Below are 15,000 nucleotides of genomic sequence, written 5' to 3'. Positions count from 1 at the left end.
GTTATCTCATGCAGAGTCAGGCAAAATGTAAAACTTCCCTATAACCAGTTCTTTATCACACTAGACAGTTTTGAAATTCAGAAATACCAGGTGACTAGGTTATTGTAGGGGGAAAATTAGAACATTTATGGTAAGAAGAGGGAATAAATGTCTTTGCCGTGAAAGAATGATTTCTTCATTAGTAATAGCAATTCGGATAACTGCTTTCCACACCCAGTTTACAGTGCTTTGAATTTTAGAGGAGCAGTTTTATGAACATTCTGGAATTCCAAGGGAGAGCATTTTTGTTGATTCACAAGTCCTATAAGATTTAAATAAGTTGCAACTTTTTTTTTTTTTAAGTTCTAGCTCTTGCTGATCACTTTGGGCCATAGATAGCTCCCATTATTAAAGATTATGTGTTTTGATTCTTATCCACAGCAGGAGAGTTTTGGGACCAGAGTTAGAAATGAGGAAATTATACAGATGTACGAATCATGTAGTATTAGAGGGCACTTCAGAGAGAAAATCGGGTGTTCAACAGTTGTCCAGCACCTCCAGTACTGGATAGTTTTAGATCTATTTTAATCTCCTTAATAAGTCCTATAGCTATGCAAGTGAGTGCATTTTGATAACTGCTGTGCCTAATTTGTAACAATTACTGTCAACCTTCAGTTAAGAGACTGTTCATTCCACACTGGCCCAGAAAAGAGTGAAATGTATGACTTGTGCGCATAATTTTATTCACATCATATTTCATACTGATTATGTATTGATGACATTGATTCATTTACTCTTTACAGCGCCACTTGCATGGATATTAAATCTTATTGACCACAGATGAATTTTAATTTCAGATTGGTGATAGATTTTTCCATCAGCTCTGATAGTATGTTTGACTTTTTCATCATTAACCCAGGCAATCACACAGCACTGAGTTATTGCATTGAAACAAAAAGTGCACACTTCACTTGGTAATTCTTTATGGATTTACAATGGGAACTTCATTAATGTCTGTTGTGGGGATCACAAAAAACAACATTTATCTGCAAATAGGAATTTAGCAAGCTTCAAAAATCTCAGGAAAAAATATTAGGCTTCTTTGTCTTCCGTAATGCATTTTCTTAACGTTGTGTATAGGGAAAATGACTAATATTTGAAAACTATTTAAAATTATACTGCCATATTTTAATACTTATTTTTATCATTTTCTCTTATTCAAGTTTATAGAGTGATTTTAAATGTATTTTCCATTGCATTATTAGGTAAAGGTTAATTGCATCAAAGTATGTATAGTTTTCCTTATTTAGTTTACTAATATGGGAAGCTACCTAGAATACTATTGTAAGAATGGAAGTCTTAATTTTTTATTGCAAATTAATCAGTCACCATCAATGAGCCATTTCAAGCTTCTTTAAGAAGTGCCAATACATATAAATGCTTACAGATTTTTATGCTTTCAGTTCTAGTTAAGTGAATCTATAGGGCACAGTTGAGGACAATAATGAGGACAGTAGCAAATATCCTGAGTTATCATTTCAGTTTGGAGGCAAAGCCATTGGTAGTTATACTTGGTAGCCGCCCCGCCAAAAAAAGAAGTACAAGAATAAAACCTACCACCTCCGATATAAAATCATAGTTTTCTACAGATTATATCTTAAGTTTGTTGCTGGTGTTATGCGATTTCTTTCCCTGATTTAGCAAGGCATAAAAAATGATAGAGTTACCAACGTGCATGATGAAAATTGGAGGATATAGAGACGAGGTGGAAAATGTTGACACACTGAGCAGCACTGAATACAGGACGCAGTTTTGTTAGCCTGGGACTAATGCACAGACACGTAATAAGTCTGAGCATGGTCTCACAGTACCGTCTTATTGAGTAAGTTGATGAGTAAGATGATGTAAGTTGGGAGGTGTGAGGGAGGAAAATTGGGAAGAAAATCTGGTTTACGTGTGGACAGCATTGCATGTATTGTGCCTTTCATATAAGTCCATACCTTCTGCAGGGTGGGAGAGGTAGGACATTGATTCTGGAATACAAGATATATTAGGCAATGAATAAGAGACTTATCAGTGTGTATTTTCTTAATGTTGGAAGCTAAAAGGAGACAGGTGGCCTTCAAAAATTAATAGCTTTTAAAAGGCATAAGGAAATATAACTTAAGGAGGTGTTCTTATGAAACATTGGTGAGAAGCTGTGTTTTGGGGTTGATGTTAATTAACAACATATCCCCGTTGGCCTAAATGTCTCACATTTTTGCCCTTGGTGTTAGACTCACCATGAGCCGGGTCAATTCACAAGGCAATTTTTGTAAATAAAGGTTTGGGATAAGCTGAACATGGTCCAGAGAGACATTAACAAGAGGGCACGGGGGAAGAGATGATGAAAACACTGCCTGGTGGAACATAAACTACTTTTTGGGCTTAGAGAAGGCTTTAAAATGATTTTTCCCAAACCCTCTGGCACTTCTTTTCTGGAGGAGATGGGATGGGGGGAAATGACAAATAGCTCCATTTTACTATTTTCTTCTCTCTCGTTCTCCATATTTTTGGTAGGGAAAATTGGACATTAATTTTGGCCGTTTTCCTTCTGTTCGCAGAACCAATTACGTTTTTAGTGCATGATGCATAATAAATATACCCAGGCATCCTCTGGCTGAAAAGTAATGAGTTGATTATTTGTACATCCCTTCTTTAAAGGCAGCTAATTGTATGGAAAGTATAGGCCCCCATCATCTGCCCCCTTTCAACTTTTATCCTCCTGAAATTTGTTCCCAGTGTCTGGGATGTATAGTTTAGTTGTTGTTTTGCATCACTGGCTTTTGTATATTCTGAGAAAAAATGATTTTGAGCTTTCAAGTCATATAATCTCTTGACTAAAATCTCAGACCAGTAGTGTTCCAGGATCTACAAAATCTTACAGCCTGTTTTGTCTAAAGGAGACTTGGCTCCCCTCAGGAGAATAATACCTTGTAGAGAGCTATGTACATAGAATCAAGAATTGTGGCAGTGGCAATTTTTTTGTTTGTTTTGTTTGTGATAAATTTTGCCTGCTCTGGAATTCTTTTGTCCACTCAGGAGTGATTATTCCGTCTAGAATAATCTGTGCTTTTCAGTAAAATGAGAGATCACATCTCCTTGGTTGGAAGAAAATTTAGTGAGAGTTCTAGTTTGCATACCACTTCACAATTCACCCATAGTAGTTATATAATTGGTGTTGTGTGTGTGTCCATTGTAGAGGACATTTGATGCTCATTTATTAAATATGCTTGCTGGCTGCTGCCGCATCTTTGTTCTGGACAGACAAATTACCTTTCTCACACTGAGCCTCTACTCTGGGGAATTAAGCCTCCACCACTTTAATTAGCTTGGAAGTAGGGGGTTGCAGCTCCTAATAGACTTCAGGCTTTTAGTAAGTTAGGGAAAGGGTGAAACGAGAACTTCCTGGGAAGCTCAAAATGTCATTTAAAAACCATAAAAACCTAATATATATTATTTCATTGCAGTAATTGCAAACAGATTGTATTTGATGACTGTGTGGAGTATCATTTCTAACTTAAACATTAAAGTTAGACTTCCATGGAACTATGTTCTATAATTGAGCACGTCATGAACACATTATATAAGTTTGATTCATATATTTACAATATTTATGTAATATTAAGTGGCTAAGCAGATAGGAAATACTAAGGGAAGAGTAGCATCTGAATAGTTGTGTGTGTGTGTGTGTGTGTATGTACACACATGCACATACACACATACCTATAGGTGGAGAAGGATACGGTGAATAGACATCACATGGGGATATTAACATAATAATGATAATTGATAATATTTGTTTAGCTTCTGTTAAGTGCCAGGCACCGCTGAATGTAGTCCCCATATATTACGTAATCCTTACTACAGTCTTATTATCCCCACTTGAAGGATGAGGAAACCGAGACATAGACAATTAAGTAACTTGCAAAAGGTTACACAGCTGTAAATATTAACACAAAACTCCCTGGAGAGAAGGGACTTGCCTTTAAGATCCAAGTACAAGGCAAGATGTTATAATTCGTTCTTTTCAGAAAGAAACTTGCTTTTACAGAGTTCAGTAATTCACTGTAGAACTTTACATCAGAAACTTTCAAATAGTCCATTTATTGTCTCATTTTCTGCACTAGTAAAAGTGCAGAAAATGTTATGCTTTAGTTCTTCACTGCTGGGGTAAGTAGCGTAGAAAGCCTCTATCAAGTCACAGTTGGGAAGTAATCTAATAAAAGAAGATTAGTGAATGTAGGGAAGACAAAAGCAGTCATGTTTGAGTTTAATATCTCTCAAATTTAGCATTTTAGCTAAGATGCCCGTTTTTATTTCTTGCAGGTCTGCTAAAAGGTCAGAGTAATGCAGAATGCGTGCCTTCATCTCAGATCTTGTTCATCACAGGTGGATCCCATGTGTCTTCAGTAGACAAGTCACCTTTGTAGCTAGCACCAGTGCCAGCTCCATGCCATTGCACCTTCTTTAGTCTTGATTGCTCTTCCCGCATTTATTGGTGTATTAAAATGACTGAATATGAACATTAAGGACTCCATGAACCTGGGCTAATGGGAGACTGTAGAGAAAATGAAAAAAGATCCACCGGAGGACATCTTTGGGGGGGAGGGAGCTTGGGAGGAGGGAAATGACTAATGAAGCTAATTAAAAGAAGCATTCAAATCTGCTTTCTACCCTCATTAACAATTAGCAGGGCACTGGCCAGAGTTTGTACCCTGTGTTTTACCTTAACAACATTCTATTTGCTCTTTGTATATTTAAGTGTTGTAAGGAAATGTGTTTCAATCAAAACTGAACATGAGATAAAGGAAAGAGATGTGGCTTTTGTGATATTCTATCACAAACACTTTTATTGTATCTCTGTAAAATACATTGTATGTATGCATGTAAGTGTTTTTGTCCTAATGTTGCTACTCCCATGGCAAAGACAAAAAAAAGAATGAAAAAAAGAAAAAAAAATTGGAAAAAAAAAATCAAGCTCATAGCAGCTACTGTGTAGAAATTCCCCCCTACTTCTAATTTGCTGAATGAAGAAAAAATCTTTTATTTGTGATATTTTCAGAGACATTTGCTCTAGTATGGTGTATTTAAATAATAAAAACTTAAAAGAAAAATATTCAATGGAGTTTGGGTTTAGAAACTGCTTTTTCTTTTTTGTGTTTTGGAAAATTTTAGTGTTTTTGTTCTATACCAAGTACACTTTAAAAAATCTTAGGGGGTCAAAGGAAGTGGTGCGTATGTTTTATTTAGCTTTGAGCCAATAAGGTATTCTTCAAATTACTTAACTATGCCATTTTTGGCAGGGGTACAAAGCCATGTTTCTAAAGGAGTCCTTTTTATAAGTTCAGAATATTCTGTTAACAGCACGCCATTACACTTCTATATCACAGTGAATCTTTTGTGTTTATATATATACATTTATTTGATTCTTCAACTATTTCATTTATTCTTTTTTCTCAATAGGAAAGCCTTGGGTATTGATGGAAAGCATGTTAAAGACTGTGGCATAACCGTCTTGTTCTCTTACCAAGTTTATAGCTTTTGAAGGAAATAGCAGTTCTAAAGCATACCTGTTCAGATTTTGAAGTTCCATTAGTTGTTAGGAACCCTGAGCGCTCTCACGGTCATCTTTGATGGGTGAAGCCGCCATTTTCTGCTGAGCTTTTAGTCCCATGTGGTCTGCTGTATGATTTGTTTATTTTGTTTTGTTCTTACACTCCTGTACTGACTCTGCCTTTCCATATGTTTGGGGGAGGATTTGGATTTCATTTAGTAGCACTCTTGAGATACTTGGTCACCAGTTCTAGGCAGCAGAATCTCCCTACATGCGCCTGCATTGCCCGCAGATTTGTCCTGCGGAAAAACGTTTAGGCCAAGGATTCAGTGGACTTAGGGTAGCTGCTGGAAGGAGGAACAGTCTGAAAGTCTGCTCTGTTGAGGTTGTTGGATGTGAGCAGAACCCAACTGCAACTTCTCGCACAGGTTAATAAAGCCAGGTGTGTTCACATTGATACTTTAAGTTTTATTTTCTCTTATTCCAAAGAAAAGCTCCCATACAGACTTACCTTGTCTCTGAGAATAGGAATCGGTTCTGCAGAGAGGTCAGGCTCACCACATCTCAGCTAGCTGTCAGCTTCCCTTTGGGACCTCCTGCTTTCAGAGATTCCAGGCCAAAAGGAAAAAATCAGTTTTCTAGCTGAAGACCTCCTATAAACCTCCTGTGGGAGAATCTAAAGGCAAAGTTAAAGTGAATAGTTCATTAGAACTTTATAAAAAGAACATGCGGGAAAACAGTTACATAAACAATACCTGTTAGAGTTGGATCCTTGGGGAATTTCTAGGAACTAGTTCTGGTTTTTTTTTTTTTTCTTTTAGATAACTTTAAGGGAACGTGAACTGAAGGCTTCAGGATAGAAAAGGAGAAAAGTATTCATGAGAATGCAAGCATCTTCTCTTAATTCTTCTTGACATAAGCACTCATGTCCCATATAATGTAGAAATTCAAAGGAGATAGTTAATAACTTTTAGTCAGTAATACAGCTGTGGCATTCAGTGATGTGGAGGGCTAAGGTCATTAAAGACTTTAAATGAACTATTATATGGCTGGTTCCTCAAGCACTGCTGCCTATTTAATAACGAGCTTCTAAAAGCATTTCTTAAGTTGCAGACCTATAAGATTACAAATGTCACTCATGTTAGTATAATCCACATGCAAGTGATGAAGCCTTCTCTTTGATGTGCTAAATTGGAGAAGGACTAATGGAGCTATGAATATACAATAGAACATATTTAAGTAGTAGTCTTGCTTTAGGTAAAACACTTCCCTTGAAACCAGAGGCATTTCAAACAATAAAACTGGTCTCTAATGGGGATGCTCTGTGGATGGAAAGCTACTGAAAACACTCAGGTTTATTCTGATGTGAGCAGTGATCGTATTCCTCTTCCAACCCCAACATTGCTGGGGAAAAAAAGGAAACCCACTTGCTTGTTCACCTTTCATCGCTGCATTTGATGTTAGTGAGATGTACTCTGTTATTTTGAAAGGACTTATTTAATATTAGCCACATCGTAGAGTAAGATGGCCCTAGTCCTTAACAAGCCAGTGCAATTAAAAGCAAATGTGACAGCCCAGCTGAACTGATTTAAAAAAAAGTTTATGATATATATATAAATGTCTCAATCATGAAAGTTGTCAATCTTGCTAATGAAACAATTTTGTAAAAAGATTGTCCTCTGAAAGAGTTTAATGTTTTCTTACCTGTCTAGTTAGATTTACACAGCCTGAAAGGCAGAAGAGCCTGAATGACGCTTTTCCAAACCAAATTGTTTGCCACAAGAACCTATTTCCAGCTCTTCATGACTTATTAGGAAATAGTTTAACACAGACTGTAGTGTCTTATGAAATGAGAAAACTGTCACTGAAATGAAGCTTGTGAAATTGTCATCCTCTTAATATTTATTTAAATTCTTTTGCCCTGATTAGCACTGATATTTGAAAACTAATAACCTAAAAGGAAGCTTTTAAATGGCTTGAATGTCAATATAATAAGGTTCTAATGTGCACTACTATTTATATAAAATATTTCTTAGGGCCAAGAAATTACATAACAGTGAATCCAAGATCTGTCTATTAAAACACTGTAGTGAAGGGTTTCCAGGTAGCCTAAATAATTTTAAATTGAGAAGGTGTCCAGAGCCTTTCCACCCAGGAATTCTATCCTGGGTGCTTGCGTCCTGTGCCTTGGTTGCAGAGGATGTGGGAACGCAGATCATTTACAAGTTGATATTACTTGTCGCTTTGTCACAGACTCACCTATTGTCAGTTCAGCCAAGTCACAGAAATGCTTATTGCAGTTAAATAGCAATTTGTTTCCATGAAACTGCAATTAAAGTATTACAGAGCAGCCATTTTAGATTGGCAAGGCTCTGAATGCATGTTAAACAGCCAGCGATTCCCACTTGCAAAGTCTGGGGTCTGACTAGCAGATCCCAGTGTCACACATGCACCCGTGTTGGGTATTTAGTTAAGAGGCTTCTGCAGCTCTGCTCACTTTGTGAACATGCTGAGAGCTATCCATGTCAGTGCTGATTTGGGGAGGGTGAACTTGCAACTTACCTCAAGTGAATACTATTTTCAGTTGTGCAAGTAGCGCTTTCTGCTAGTGGATAACGTACATGTTTCCGAGAGGGAAGGTTTTCAAGTTCAGATTGATTCTGTGGAGAATGGACTGTAACTCGGAAGCCTGAGGCCAATAATGTATTACAGGTCCTGACACGTTACAGCTGTGTCAACAGGGCCGTTCTCGCTCCTAAATCACAGCTAGTAAAGCAGAGGATGAAAATCAACTGATTCTGTCATAAGTTCTTTGAATGACACTGGAAAGTTGTTTAATGACTCTCTGTTAGAAGGGACAAGCCTGAGTGGAGCTTCCTATATACCTATTTTAATTGTTTCTCTCCCCTTTGAAACAGAACTGGACAACTTTCCTGGTTGTTTGCATCACCATCCCCGGATCAAAACCTGCAGGGGAAAAAGAGGCTCTGAACTGAATTCTTGTAAAGTTCAGGATTTGTTGAGTGAGGAAGGTGAAGTGCAAAAGTTTTACAGAAAATGGAAAACCTTGATGTAAGATCCTGAGAGAGGAAAGGCTTTCAGAGATGGTGTTTTAAAATGCAACTAGCGGTGCATTCTAACCAGCTTGGAAACCATCATTAGCTATGAGAACAGGGGGCATTGTGTCTTCCTTCAGCCTAGAAAGTTCTACCTTGAACCAAAAGGTTTATGATCTCCACTTAAAACAGTTTTCATGTGCAGTGCATCTATTTATAGGACTTTACCTGTGTTGTTTGAGCTGTAATTTTTTAAGTGAGAGGAAAACATTAAAAGTGTTTCTTCCTAAATTAATTTTTCATTGTTGGAGAATTGAATGTTTTTAGGAACAGAAAAGGGTAAATCTGAAGATGAACTGAATTTACAAATGAGGATTAATTATGAGAAGATTAATTATGAAAACTGGAAAGGAAATTGCTTGCTTGGGCTATGAATGTATGTCTTTTTCTTTATTTAAATATGGTCAGTTAGAGATGGGTGTGTTTTCAAGTCTTCATATCCTTCTAAGGCGTCTGATTAATTTCTGTCCTCAGTTAGGGGACTTAAACTTTCCATCACCCTTACATCTTTAAATATAATGTTTAATATAATGACTTTATCTTGGAGTCGTGCAATGCTTTGTAAGTGTATTTATATGTTAACATTTACTGTTAGCAAGTTCTTACCCATGTTACTTCGGTCCTTTCACTAATCATCTTGATTATTGGCTCAGTTATACAGATGCGGTCCTGAAGTTTGAGGGAGGTGACTTATGAAAGCAGGACCAGTTCTACAGTTAGGGGAATGGGTGCTTTCTTTGGGTGCAACTTTTAAGTAATCAAGACAATGCTTTAATGCAACACTTTTAAAAATAAGACTAATGCAAAAACATCCATGATGAACAAAATAATCACAATTTCTGATAAAGGCAGGATCAGTATTACTTACCATTCCTTTTCCTCAGGCTCCCAGCATTGCTGGGCACTGTTATTAATGTTCAAAGTGCCCGAGCTGCTAGTGCCCTGGCATTTTGGTAGAGTTGCCTTACAAATTGTGAGACAGCAACAATGATATATTTTATTCTATGAGCTATAACAATTTTTTTTCTTTCCTTCAAAAGCTAAAGTATTGCATTTTATCTTTATCCAACTTGGAATTGCCGATTCATTTAGATTACCTGCATATTTTAGCCTCGCTCTAAAAGAAATTTCTCTTGGATTTTGACAAAGCTCAACAACTTCATGGTGAATAATAAAGTATAATTGATAACAACTATGACTACAAGTTGTTGCTGAGGAAAAGGAGGGAGACTTCAGAAATCCTATTAGTCCAGAAGGCAAAATGGATAACTAACTATATCCCATACAAAGGAGTAGTAAATGGTACGTTTAAAATGTCTGAATGAGCTGTGGCTTGGGCCTGCAGTTCATATTTGTGGCAAATAAAAGACCAATGAATCTAATTATGTAAAAGTAACATATACATATATAAATATAAAAGAGGTAATACAATAGTTTCTATAGAAAAGTTTTACATGTTCTAGCATGATGCGAAAAGCAGATGTACCAGCAAAAAACTAATATTTGTATTTATTCTTTTAAGATAGGAGAGCACTGAAGTACTCCAATAGAACATATTATACCTTTAATCACATCCAAATATGATTCTGAGCTGATCTTGAAAATTTTCTTGGCTGTGCTTCCTATTTCCCCATTAATTGCTAGAATCCAAAAAGATATCAAGATTTGTAGATAAATTGATGTAACACACCATTAAATCCAAGCTGTGCTTATTGGTAAGGGAAAAATAGTTAAGAACAGTTTCTACTCAATTTAATAAAACATAATTTTGATGTTGATATAAAGGTTAGGCAAAAAGGGCTTATTTTTGGCCTGGATTCCTGATTGTAGTGGATTTTGGAGCCAAAGTGCCTGTTCTCAAAGCCCATAATGTCTATGTTATTTCATGGAATATCTCAGCCCAATGACTCTTTGCAGGTGATCTTTTAATCTTTTATTCTGCTGTGTGCGAAATGAGACTTCAGTTACCCAATATGTGTTTTTTCCAGTCTGAAGACTAAATTACTCTTCTCATTGGATATGGATGGATATACATCCATCCTCTTTAAATTGTTAAGGACCTGAAAAAAATATGCATCGGTGAATGCACTATAGATTAAAAACTACAGAGTATCAAGTGTAAAGAATGAGATACTGTGTGTTATGTGTGTATTATGACCTCAGCTCATAAAATCGGTAAGTGAAGTCTGGTCACATCACCGGAGGGTAGGCAGGATTTGCACTAGGTAGTGAGCGGAGCTGCAGGACCCCTGTGCTCAACTACTCAGTTACACCACCACTCTCTATAGCTGGACTGAAGACCATTCTAACATTCAAGTTTTTCAGTCAGCGCAGCGTTACAGGCATAAGCACAGCCTGAATGGTGTTTATCAGCTTTTTTTTTCAGGCAGGGGTGGGAATAGATGTTTATGGAATTTATAATAGATAAATATTTTCTCTCTAGATTCTAAGCTCTGGAGAAATTTCTCTCCTGAGAGAGAGGGAGTAGGGAGGATGGAAGGAACAATTACCTAAATAAATTGCTCTTTGAGAGAGGATTAATGGGCTGGATGGAGTCTCTCACTGCAGATTGGGAAGAAGACTGTAGGGGCTTCTCAAATGCCTTCTCCAGACACGCCGTGGATGTGGCTTTCTTTGTCTGATTTCACCCCTGTTATCAGGAGGCTTTTCCCTCACCCACACAAGATGCTGTCACTATGCATCCTGAAACCCCAGCCATGCTTTTGTGGGCTGCAGGCCCGTGCAAGGCTGTGACATCAGGAGGTTTCAGACATTAGCAGCGTCGGCAGTTTTTTTTTTTTTTTTAATCTGTGTTACTTTATTATTTTTTTTTTTCTTTCTTTTTTTTTCTTTATTGTAGTGGTTTTTGCCATACATTGACATGAATCAACCCTATATGCGTTGGCAGTTTTTAAAAGTTGATATGATACAACATTTGGTGACACTTTCACAGGTGTGTCAGGGAGAGCTGAGGTGAAATGAAAATTGCAACAGAAGAAAGGCAGATTCCAATGTTCTTGATGAAATTTGGGGTACCACTGGGGCAAGAAACACTGCTTCTGGTTTGTTAAAGCTACAGCCTCTGGAAACCTAATCCTTCCCTTCTCTTGAGAGTGGAGTGGGAGCAGCGGGGGGCCAGAAGAGATGGAGGGGACAGGTTTGAGTTTTCTGATTTGTTACTGAGTGAATCAGGCAGATAAACAGGCTTGATTTTCAAAGGACAGGCAATCCTAAATGGATTTCTGACACTGAGGCTTTTAACTCGGTCTTTCTTCTTGGAGATGAGTGTAATTCACAAAACTCCATCCTGTAAGCAATTGTTTTTTACCCTCTAAGTAGTAAAACATGTTTTAAAATTACAAAGAAGCGGGGAGAAAGATTCTGGCTGACTTTGGCGCTCTCAGAAGCCAGGCTGTCTTTGCAGTGGGCCAAGTGAAGGTGTAGCTGTAATATTTTTCTCCCTAAGTTGTGTTTTATATTTTTTTTTAGCCCAGAATTTGATTTCTAACAGGCCCACCAAAGGATTCTGCCCCTGGAAACTCCTTGTTTTGTATGCAGATGGCATGCTAATGAACTCATTACCGTGCATTTTATCCAGCTCTGGACAGATTTGTGACATTATTTTTCAAAACAAAACGGGGTTAGGCAGTTGGTTGGTTGGGCCTGGTGAGAATTGGGTGACTAAGTTAAAAAAAAATATTTTCCAAAACACTACCAACTTGCTCAGGGTTGCTGCTAAACATTCTGTTAATATAAAACTACCCTTACCAGTCCCCCCCTGCATCTCCCTCTAGAAAAGATTCTTTGATTTCCCTATATTCCTAAAGACATATACAACTGTGTGTGTGCCTTCCAATTTTATTCTAAGACTGTGTAATTCTGGGTTTTCTTTTTGATTCCTTAAGTATCCTTGGGTATCCTGTGTATCTATGTATCTTTTAGCTTAAGTTTCTGCACCAACCTCAGGAGAGAGAGTACTCACTGTTGTCTTAAGGGGAATGCTTTGAAAATTAATGATGGAATATTTACCTAGCATTCTGTGCTCTGTGATTTTTAGGACCGGATGAACGTACTCATGACTCCTCACCCTCCCCTTTTATTTTGAAGCGTGTAATAAAGCCTGTATTGCACTGTCATGTGAAATAAGCACCAAACTGGGAGTCAGGAAACACTTAGAATTTAATTCTAGTCATGAAGGGAAATCAAATGGAACCTATAATTAAATTTGTCTTTTCAATCAAATATTAGCCATAGGCTAATCATTTAATCTCACTACCTCATTTTGCCCATCTGTTAAATAGGAATTTGCTAATAACAGATATATTTGCCCATGCGTTAGATGAGTCATTAGAAGGTAAAAGGGCTTTATATTCTGAGGATTGTACTCTTGGATTGTAACCACTGAAACAATGGAAAATATAGTCACTTCTTGGATATACGGATTAGTTATAAAGTCTTCAATTTACTTTGAAAATTATTGTAGCCAACTCTTGCCTACCTTCTCTAGTGGAGGGGCCTTGTGATGTAAATTAATTAAAAAATAATGGGTAACACTCAAATAATTTGTTTTTGGTTTAGAATGTAAATGTAATTTTTTTCATTAAAAAAATATTCTGAGCAGTTTTATGTTCACAGAAAAATTGAGAAGAAGGTACAGAGACTTCGCATCTTCCCTCTGCCCCTACACAGTCACAGGCTCTCCTATTATCAACATCCCCCACCAAAATGGTACATTTGTTACAACTGATGAACCTACACTTGTTGACACGTCACAATCACCCAGAGTCCACAGCTTACATTAGGGTTCGCTCTGGGTGCTGTAAAGCCTATGGGTTTAGACAAATGTATAATAACATGTATCCACCATTATAGTACCATAAAGAGTATTTTCACCACAGTTAAAATCCTCCGTGCTCTGCCTATTCATCCTTACCCCACCCCACACACTCTGACAATGACTGATGTTTTTACTGTGTCTGTAGTTTTGCCTTTTCCAGAATGTCATATAATTGGAATCATATAGTATATAGTCTTTTCAGATTGGCTTCTTTCACTTAGTAATATGCATTTAAGGTTGCTCCATGTCTTTTCATGACCCAATAGCTCATTTCAATTTAACACTGAATAATATTCCATTTTCTGGATGTATTACAGTTTATTTATCCATTCACCTACTGAAGGACACCTTCGTTGTTTCCAAGTTTTGGCAATTATGAATAAAGCTGCTATAATCCATCGTGTGCAGGTTTTTGTGTAGAAATGTTTTCAATTATGTAATTTTGGGAAGCAAGGTGATCTTGCTTTTGTTAAGCAAATGTTACACAAAATTTGTAATTCCATAAACTCAGACCAAATAGTGGTAGCTCAGGAAAAGAGATGAACATTTATTAAGGAATCATATGGGCCATGCATTGTTTTCCTATTTTACCCCCCAGTATTCAATATTCAACCTCAGGAATATGTTACTACTCTACATTTGCAATTGAGGGAGCAGGGACTTCGAGCGGTTGAATAAGGTGCTCAGATCACACAGCTAGAGTGATTTGAAAAAGGTGAATCTGACCCCAGAGCCCTATCAGTAGGCCCCTACGGCCTCCTGTAGGAGAAAGCATGTTAGGATTAAAGCTTTACCACGGCTAATCCCTTGGCTGTCTAGTCAACCATCAGATAATGGAGTTGATACTATACTCTTAAAACCATAGCAAACTTGTGAATATTAAATGTTTGATTGCCTTTGGAAGGAATGATCCAGGTATCAGTATTTACATATGAAAGTAATTATCATGCCCTCTTGACTATATACTTTCCCTAGAAAAGATAATAACCTTTATTTCCCACTTTGTGGCTCTTTGAGGAAGGAAAAGGAATGATCATTTGCCATTTGTCTAGTAATTCAATTAGAGCTATTAGGGAGCTCAGCACTTTACATGCAATAACTCATTTAATTCTCTTGAGAAACTTATAAGGTTGGTTTTATGAATCCATTTTACACATGTGGAAACTGAGATTTATAAATGAGGTTGGGTAACTTGCCCCATATGTTTAGCACATGGTCAAGCTGGCCACTGAACCCAGGTTTGTCTGAAATATCCTGCTATGTGCCATGAACTGTACCTCATTTAACTTTTGTGACAGCCCCATCAAAGAAGGTGGCACTATTACCATTTTCCAGATGAGGAAGTGGAGGTCTTGAGAGTTTACATGATGTGCTGAGGGCCTGGCTTGAAAGGCCCTCTGCTGTGTGACTCAGCTCTGCTGAGCAGCCCTTGTTCATTTGTAGAATGAAATAGGGGGATATGTCTAAAACTT

General features: G+C 37.3%; 1 protein-coding gene across 3 annotated transcripts in view; it reads left to right on the top strand.

The window, feature by feature from the left end:
- Positions 1-5,137, top strand: part of LMO4 (LIM domain only 4) — a 16,611-nt gene extending 11,474 nt beyond the window's left edge. For all 3 annotated transcript variants that reach the window (XM_043460753.1, XM_043460752.1, XM_043460754.1), the window contains exon 5: positions 4,348-5,137. In XM_043460753.1, the coding sequence (XP_043316688.1) occupies positions 4,348-4,356 (9 nt within the window). In that variant the 3' untranslated portion in view covers positions 4,357-5,137. The remainder of the gene's footprint in view (positions 1-4,347) is intronic.
- The last annotated feature ends 9,863 nt before the right edge of the window (positions 5,138-15,000 follow it).

Source organism: Cervus canadensis, chromosome 2 (genome assembly GCF_019320065.1).
Source record: "Cervus canadensis isolate Bull #8, Minnesota chromosome 2, ASM1932006v1, whole genome shotgun sequence".
NCBI lineage: Eukaryota > Metazoa > Chordata > Mammalia > Artiodactyla > Cervidae > Cervus > Cervus canadensis.
This window is presented reverse-complemented; position numbering and strand designations above follow the sequence as displayed.